This window comes from Galeopterus variegatus, unplaced genomic scaffold (assembly GCF_000696425.1).
Source record: "Galeopterus variegatus unplaced genomic scaffold, G_variegatus-3.0.2 Scaffold227, whole genome shotgun sequence".
NCBI classification, from domain to species: Eukaryota; Metazoa; Chordata; class Mammalia; order Dermoptera; family Cynocephalidae; genus Galeopterus; species Galeopterus variegatus.
The window spans coordinates 825,678-834,981 of NW_007726338.1; the positions used below are offsets into that span (position 1 = coordinate 825,678).

At 49.3% G+C, this 9,304-nt stretch overlaps 1 protein-coding gene across 2 annotated transcripts in view; it reads right to left on the reverse strand.

Annotated features, from left to right (window-relative positions):
- TESC (tescalcin) overlaps nucleotides 1–9,302 on the reverse strand; it is a 48,187-nt gene extending 38,885 nt beyond the window's left edge. The window contains exon 1 of one of the 2 annotated variants that reach the window (XM_008566168.1): nucleotides 9,240–9,297. In XM_008566168.1, the coding sequence (XP_008564390.1) occupies nucleotides 9,240–9,297 (58 nt within the window). Of the gene's footprint in view, nucleotides 1–9,239 lie in introns of both variants that reach the window. The other variant, XM_008566167.1, reaches the window with a different exon arrangement.
- Between the last annotated feature and the right edge of the window lie 2 nt (nucleotides 9,303–9,304).

The following is a 9,304-nucleotide window of genomic DNA, read 5'->3' on the forward strand; positions in this document are numbered from 1 at the left end:
AGACCCTGAGGTACCTAGCACAGCAAGTGCAAAAGCACCATGTAAAGCATTTTTATAACCCAGGGCACACAGGAGTCCTGTGAGGGACGGGGAGGGGAGAGGAGAGGAGCAGGCAAGTGGAGGGAGCCCAGAGGAAGATGAGTTCACAATCAAAAACCAAACCACACAAGCAAATAAACTACCATCTGGTAGAATCAGCAGACACAATTAACCAAAGGAATAGCACCCCCAAAAAGGCAAAACAGAAGAGACTATAGAGTAGGCTTCAAATTATTACAAATAATGGAAGAACAGTACCCTATGAAAAAAGGTGAATTTTTAAACTATATAGAACTTATAAACATTTTTTAAAATCACTAGAATTTAAAAACTTAAGAGTCAGGTTAAGGGACCACAGGTGTAATAGCTGAAGAGAGAATTAGTGAACTGGAAGATAGATCTAAAGGAATGACCCAGATTATGGCACAGGGCAATAAAAAAAGAAAAAACAGAAAAGTTAAGAAGCATTCAGGACAGAATGAGATAGTCCAATATATTTTTAACAGGAATTACTGAGGAAGAGGAAAAAAGAGGGAGAGAGAATATTTTCACGATGAAAGACATGAGTCTTCTGTAGAATAAAACAGCATAAACCATTCCCCAGCAGGATAAAGATAAATCCACACCTAATCACAGCATGTATACACCACCACCAACAAAACATTTTTTAAACAGAGGAAAAAAGACAGGTTTCTACAAAGAAATATCAGTTAGACAAACAGCTGATTTCTCAACAAGAACAAGAGACCAAAAAGAAGGTGCTGAGAGAAATTACCCAGCAACCTCAAATTGTACACTCAGCCAAATGACCATTCATGTATGCTGGCAAAACAAAGACATTTTCAGACAAAGTTTACAACCCACACAGCCTTGCTGAAAAATCTACAGAAACATGTAGAATAAAAACGAAGAAGAAAACTAAATCCATAAGGAAGAGTGGTTGCAAGAATTAATAGTGTCTGCATAAAATGATAATAATAATAACGAATAACATGTAGGGTTTAAAAATAAAGAAAAATACTACAGAATGATACAATTAAAGCATGTTAAGGTCTCTGATCCTCGGCATAGGACAGAGATCATCATTAACTTTGAGCATCACAAAGATGGCAGATGTCAAAAATGAAATGAATTACTGAATAAAGTTATAGAATGCCTTTCAAAAAACAGGTATACAGTCAAAATGATTAGTACCTGCCAACAACTATTGAGCACTTTAGCCAAGAGCTTTAGACAAATTCTCATTTAATCCTCAAAACAACCCCATGACACAGGTTTTACTTTTACTCCTGTTTTACTTAGACAGTAACAAAATTTTTGCTTAGACAGTAAGAGGCAACGCTGTGATTCAAACCTACGTCTCTGCTGGTAAAGGCCAAAGTGGTGGGAGGCCAGTCTGTGTGTCATCTTGGGACCCTGGCTGAGATCCTGGGGATACAGGTGAGAACGTCACAAGGGAACCCCTTAGAACTTCAGATTCTAAGTTCTAAGAACTTAGGTGGGAGAGGTGCATGGATCTTTGATCAATGGGACCCCGGTAGTAGTGCTCAGGAGGAGCTTAGAGAAGCCCCTTCCAACCTCTGCACATGGAGAAAGTTGTTCACAGTAGCCCAGCTTCGTGTATGACCAGCCCTCTCTTCCATCAGTTGTCTGCAATTCAGCCACACCAACAGTGCTAGTGTCTCCTGCCTGGTCACCTGCCCTCCCTCCTGGAAGCACCTGGGCCCCAAAACCTCCTCTGCCCGTTCCCTCTCACCTCCCAGGGAGCTGTGCCAAGAACGGCTGTGCCAGGCCTGCTCCTGACAGTGTGCCCATCTGCAAAGGTCACACTGCAGGGACAACAAAGGCCCTTTTTGTCCTAGAGCTTAAGGTGGCTGTCACCACCAGCGGAAATCACCTTCTCGACCTTCTGGTTTTATGAATTAATAATGAGTTTGGAGCAGGTGACAGGATGGCTGGCAGGACCAGGGTGCCAGGCACTTCCCCTGCAGTCCCTCACAGTACACAGTCACATCAGCAGAGGCAAAAGAGGGCCCCGGCTTTTGTTCCCAGAGCAGTGGGCCCTTCTCAGCTGAAAACACTCATCCACTCAGCTTGAGATAACAGACACTAGCGTGCTCTGCAGAAGCATCTCATCAACACAGAAGGTAGGCTGTCTGTATCACTGGGCCGTATGGCGCGTCTGAGCGTTGATTAAATTCCATGCTGCATTCTGGGGGCCATTAACTCACAGAAAAATATCCTGCCACAGTGGGGGTGGGGGAGGTGAGAAAGAAAGATGCATAAGGGATCTAATTACCACTAATCCACCGAGCTGGAAAGTCTTGGAGGGGATTGCCAGTTGCTTTCATACAGAAAAAACACAAATTCTTCTGGAATAGACGTGGGCCACCCAGGAAGACCCTAGGAAACGGAGGCGATGCATTCCTGCCTCTTCCTTCTGGCCTTGGTCCCCTCTCCTCTCACACTGCCCACCACCAAGGTTGCCCTTCTGGGGGGGGGGGGGGGCCCACAATTCTAGAAATTTCCACTTCACCTGAACCAATCCCTATCTGCCTTGAGGTCCAATTCTCCACTTGCCAACTTAGTGACCAAGTGTGTGGAACTCTATTAACGAGGTTATGGCGTATAATCATCACCTCTCCCAGATCATATGGACTGGCAGACTCTTGCAGTCTCCATCTACATCACATGGGGTTTCTATCATGTGGGAGAGGTGGTGAACCCACTTGAAAAACCCACTAGAAGGCCTGGTTTTGAATTTGGTTTCCACACTCAGCATCTAAGTGACCTTGGGCAGTCACTTCATGTGTCTGAGCCTCAGTTTCCTAATCTGTAAACTGGCAACAGTAACAGTCCCACCTTCGATGGGCTCTTATGAGGATCAAAAGATGATTGGTGTAAAGTCCCCAAGAAAGAACAGCTGTTTTCTTGTTCACAGCTTGCTGAAGGCGCCAGAAACCATCTGGTCAACCACTGCAACTTCAAAGGGGTGGAATCAGCGGCACAGAGAGGGATGCTGCCTGGTCGAGGGGTCTCAGCAAGGCAGCACAGGGCAGGTTCCTAGTGCCAGCTCAGCCCACACAGCCCGACGACCACCAGCCTCTGGGGCCCGTGGCTACTGCTGATGGTGAGATGATTGGGCCCAGCTGAACAGAGGTAATAAACCATCAGCGTGTACCAAAACAGGAGGTGCTTTTGGGCCCCGGTAATTAAGTTCACTTGTTCCCCAGCCCTTGGGAAAGCGTCCACATTGTGAGCACCCAGGGAGGTGGGCAGGGGAGGTCAGGAGACTCCCCACCTTACCCAGGTGGAAAGGGTTCCTTCCAGAGGGCTGGAGTCTCTTGGGTATCCGTCCCATGGTCTTGACCCAGTGCCCATGATCCAGAACTGGTGGCACCCCCAACCCCAAGAGCTCAGTCTGCAGGAGGACTAGTCCTCTCCAAACCTCATGGATATGTTTGTCCCCTCTGCTAAGGAGGCACCATGTTCATTTTTCTAAAAAAACAAAAAGTAATTGTTTTAATGATTGTTTTCTTAATGATATGATTGCCATATAACAAAATATACCTTCACAGCTTTGAGGACCTGATGAGAGCCATGGGGTCCCTGCCCAGAGACACCCAGACAATTCTGCACCCTATCTCATGGGGCTCATAGACTCCCTGAGGATCCCAGGTTGAAAGCCACAGTCTACCCCCAAAGGAATGGAAAAAGAACCAAGTGGCTTTGGTTTGTGGGCTGTTCAGCTTAGCATGCCTTTTTTAAAAAGTTTTTTTTTTTTATCTCTAAAGATAACTTATTAAACTCTTGCTTTTGAGATGGTGCTTTTTCAAAGGTTGATTTCTGCCAAAATATGAATCCTAGTCCATTTTATGCTCACCATAATCTCCTTTTCTAAAGATTTTATATTACTAGGTTTTACTAGACAAAAATGCTCTTGGAGAGGTTTTCTTCAGTTCCCTGGGGATGTATACATTCATGATAAATGCTTTTTCGGAAAGCGAAATTAAACCAGAAAGCAGTGTTTTTCCAAAAATTAGACCACAGATGTGTGGATTTGTTTACCTGAATCAGAATCTCCTGGAGCTCCAGCCTAATGTACTTTGATGAACAACAGAGCCAAAGTGGGACTGGCCCCAGCCCCGGCCCCCATCAGAGCCTTCTCCCGCTATGCTACAGTCATCAGGGTGCTCCCCTGCCTGCCTGAGTCCTGAGCTTCCAGAAGACAGGGGACATATGAGGTTCACCCTGGTACCTACTACCTACAACACAGCTGGAATACAGCATGTGGTCTGGGGCCATTTGAAGACTTTATAACCCAGGGGTGAGAATCCAGTGGAAAAACTAGTGCCACTCCCTGTCCCCACCAGCTGGCCTTGGCCACACGGCCCTCCCACCTCCTCTGGGTCCCTCCGCAAATGATGAGGTTCAAGGTTAGGCCAAGAATGGAATCCCAACTCTACTTCTCATTAGCCAGTAAGTTGCCTTGGGCCCTTTGTCTCTTGAGCCTCCATTTCCTCATCTGTAAAATGGGAAACCAGCAGTCTTCCTGGGAGGATTCTAGTAGCTACTGAGAATAAACTGCTTGGCTCACTCAACACTTGGCAGATGACAAGTGCCTGATGAACATTAGCAATTACCATCATGAGGTCCAAACTCTAGATCTAAATTTTTTTTTTTTTCCTTTTCCCTTCTGGCAGCTTCTTGGCATCTACACAGACGTGCCTGTGGAGCTGTTTTGGAGCCTGAAGGAAAAAATAGACCTTCCACCTTTCCCAGAATCCTCCTCTTATTTCCTTTCAGACTCCAGGAGCAGGCACAGATTGGGGGGGGGACAGGAAGTGGGACCACCTCCAGGCCAGCTCAAGGTAGTGATGGGGAACCGACCCTGGGGGATGATTCCTGAGGAGCCTTTCTTCCCGTCAGGGCCCATTTCACACCGCCGTACACACACCGGTTCTGCCGCTGTGGGAAAATCAAGCCCAACACACAACCTCAAATGCACCACTGGGACGCCTTCACTGGGTATTTCACATGCATTTTAACAATCTAAGGAGTGAGCTTTCTTGGCTTGGAAAAGATACCTGGGAATACTTGTTTATGTTTCAAATCAATGAGCGAGACTAACGTTGAGGCAGGGAGAAGGGAAGCGGGTGTGTAGACCCATCATACCCTAGTGTGGGCAAGCTTGTGCTCAGGCCTATATTGGGGAGCACTGGCTCAGGGCTGAAGTCAAGGGGGTTCACCGTGTGGGGAGAGAACTGAAAATGCAGAGAAGGCTAGTGTGGCCCAGGCCAGCTGGTGAGGGTGGCACAAGGTTTTCCACTGGATGTAGGCTCCTGGGCAATCCTCCTGGGGTTATAAAGTCCCCAGGGACCTCGCCCCTTGAAGGTGAACCTCTGTGTCCTCACTGCATACCACAAACTGCATACAAAGGTGAACAAGGCATATTCTCTCTGCTCTCAGGGAGCTCCAAGTTTTGAGGGAGTGGCAGGTGACAATGCCGACGATTATAACACAGTCTGATGCCTGCTATTACGGAAGGGAATGCAGGAGCTACAGATGCCCTGACTATAGCATTCAACCCATAAAGGTTGGGTGGAGGGTGGTCAGGGATGGCTTTCTGGAAGAGAGCAGCAGCTCAGCTTAGCCCTGAACGATGTAGAGCATTAGCTTCGTAAGGAAACAGAGTTAAGAGGAAATGTTTGAAATCTTAACCTGGATGGTGGTGACAGAAGGGTCTCTGTGTGTAAACACTGAGTTATGCACATTAAAATGAACAGAGCGCTCCAGGCACAGCAAATGGCTGGTGCCATGGGTTGAGGGTGAGAAAAGATACAGGCAGCCTTTTCCTACCCCTTCTGGGTTCCGGCAAATCCTAGAGGCAACTAAGCATAAGGAAGGCTCAGCAGTGGTAAGAAAGTAGACTTGGGACTCCTATGATCCGTTGTTCCTAACTTCCCAGCTGTGAGACAAGTTGCTTTACTTCTCTGAGCCTCAGTTTCCTCACCTGTAAAATGGCAATATGATCACCTTCCCTGGAGATTATAAAAATCCCATGAGATTGCATGCAGAGTGCTCAGCGTGCAGCCTGCCTCCATCGAGAACCCAAGGGACGATGACGCTGGCCATCAGCATGCTCAGCTTGCCCTTCTCATTTCTGGATGGCACCCTCAGGAAGGGACCGAGATGATTCTTCACCAGGAAATCAGGGATCATCTTGGTCCTCACAGAGACCAGGACAGCCAGCAACCCTGGGGGAACAGCCTCAGGCTGTTCCCCCTTCTTCTCAGGCTCAGAGATGTAAAATGACTTGCTCAAGGTCACATGGCTAGAAAGAGGTGGGACCAAGACTTAATCCTTAACTGTGACTCAAGGACATACAAATGTGTTTAAAGCACAGTCAATAATATAAACACTTACTTGTGTTTATTCTAAGTTACATTACACGTATTAAGTCACTTAATCCTTCCCAATAACTCCAAGGAAGTTACTATTGCTATGCTCATTTTACAGTAGATAAAACTGAGGCACAGAAGGGCCGACCCGTGGCTCACTTGGGAGAATGTGGTGCTGACAACACCAAGGCCACGGGTTTGGACTCCTATACAGGGATGGCCAGTTAGTTCACTTGGGTGAGCGTGGTGCTGACAACATCAAGTCAAGGATTAAGGTCCCCTTACCAGTCATTTTTAAAAAAAAAAAAAAAAAAAAGACACAGAGAACATATGTGACTTGCCCAAGGCCACACAGCTAGCAAGACCCCTGAAGTTGGGCTCCTGCCTCAACCTGAGCCCTGACAACTGTGGTGTCCTCACCTCATACAATTTCATTCACTGACGCAACCTTGTTCCTGCCACAGAGACTTTGCATGTGTAGTTTCCTCTGCCAGAAATGCCCTTCCCACTGATATTCACATTGATGGCTTCTCTTATTTGGGTTTCTGTTCCATTGTCACCTCATCTGAGAGGCCCTTACAGCCCACCCTAAAAAAAAAGTTTGCTTCTCTACCCCTCCTCCCACTCATGCCACCCCATTGTATCTTGTTCACAGAGCTTAACACCTATGGGTTGATCTGTTTACTGTGTGTACCCTTCAGGAAAAACAGCCTCTCTGGGTCACCTCTAAATCCCCAGACCCTGGTCTATAAATATTTGCTAAATGGGTAAAGTTTGCGCCAGCCCTTTTCAGAGGACTAGCAGGAACTTTCCACCTACCTAAAGTTCAGAGAACTGAAGGCATTCATTCTCTTCTCTGGTCTAACCTCAGGACCTCCTCCCTGACCCTCTCTAGCCCCATCTAGGGAAGCTCCAGAGCAGGAACACAGCATTTGTCATCCCTGTGGGAGGCGGAACCCAGGAAACTGACAAGACTCCCAGCATGTTCCATCTCCTGTAAACCCACAACCAGGCGGAATTCACCCAGACTGCCTGGGTGCTGCAGGAGAGATGGGCCCACACTTCCAGTGGGGATCCCAGCTACAAAGAAGCCCCATCTCCATCCATCCAGATATGAGGCAGCCAGAGGCAACAAGAGGGCACTAGAGAAATAAGAAAAACAGGGGAAACCCAAAAAGTAAGGGCTAGGGGAATCCCCCCCTCCTCTCTCGCATTAGCCTTGGGATTGAATCAAACTTTATAAAACTTTAAAAATAGCTAAAATAGTCACATAGTTCAAAATGAAAACACAAAAGTTTATGGTGAAAAGCTCACTCCCCTTCATCCCTTCCACCAGATCCCCCAAGCATCCATTATTCTTACTTCCTTGTGAGTCCTTCCAGCCTTTGGTGCAAATAAAACCATTATATACTCTGATTCTTGCCTCCCCCCCTTTTTTGTTAACTTTTTAAAGGGTATCATATTGTATATGCTGCACCCCACCTTTTTTTTCTCTAGTTGGACATAATTCTATATTTGCACACAGAGGGATACAAGGGTACTTTAAAAATTTGCAGAAAAACAGAAAATAAAAGACAATATGAATCTGTCCATGAACTTTTTGAAGTACCCTTGTATATGTATGTGTATATGTACATATGTTATTAAGTTATTAAGAGCTTTCTGTAATTTCCATCCAGTTCTCCTGGAAAGGGGTGTTTAGATTGTGGGTCAGCAGGGATCCCTTTCAGCTGCCACACAAATGGCTGGGCCATGCTCTGCCAGTGGTTTTCTGCACTCAAGTGCCAGCAGCCAGCTCTTCCCCAGAAATATCAGCAGTGCCCATTTCTTGAGCATCTACCCAGAAGTAGCAGAACTCTCATCCCCCAGAGAAGGAAAACGGAGAATCAGAGAGGTAAAGTGACTAGCCCAAGGTCACACAGCCAGGAAGCGGAGCTGGCACGGTTCACACCAGGTCTGTTCAAAGCCAGTGTGCCCACGCAGCTCGCCTCCCGTGGTGCTCAGTCTACAACCCCCTTCAGAGGCGGTGGCGGAACCGGGCGCCCCGAGCTCAGGGCCCAGGGCCAAGTCCCCAGCCCGGCTGGACTTGGGCGGACAAGTGCTTCCTCCGTCGCTTCCCTGCTGGGCGCGCAGCCTCTGCCGGTCCCGGGAGTCCCGGCGAGCTTGGGGGAGGCCGCCGGGCTCCGGGCAAAGTGCCCCGCGGGCGCTTCCTCGCTCAAGCCTCCCAGCTCCCCGCGAGCGTGGGCCCGCCGGCTCCCATCTGAGGATGCGAGGACGAAGCGGGGCGCAGAGAGACGGACTCTCCCACCAAAGCTCACATGGCCGTGGAGAGCCCGAGCCCGGCTCCCACCCAGGTGCGGCGACTCCAAAACTTTCCGCCCCTGCGCATCGCGCATCCAAAGGACCTCCAGGTGCGGGGCGCGCACACCAGCCAACCGGGCCCGGGCGTTCCCCTCCCGGCCGGGGGCGCCTGCCCCGCTCTGCCCTGGGGGAGCCCGCGCCCTGCTTCCTCCCCCGGCCACTGTCCCCAGGCCCGGGGGTTCCCGGCCAACTCGGAGGCTGAGCGGCCGCGGCACTTAGCATCTCCGCGGAGCTCCTCGCCGCAGCCAGCAAAGTGGCTGGCGGGGACCCATTTCAAGGAGGAGGAGACTGAGGCGCAGAGAGGACCAGCCACTAGCCCAAGGTCACACAGCGCGGCGGCGCGAAGCCGGGCTGGCGGCGGCAAACGGGGGGCTCCCGTGGCAGCTGGCCGGAGGTCCCCGCGCCTGTCCCCGTGTCGCCTCCCCGCGGGGTACTCACAGCCGGTCTTGCCCTCGAGCTCCCGCACCTCCTCGGACGCGGAGTGGGCAGCGCCCATGGTGCCA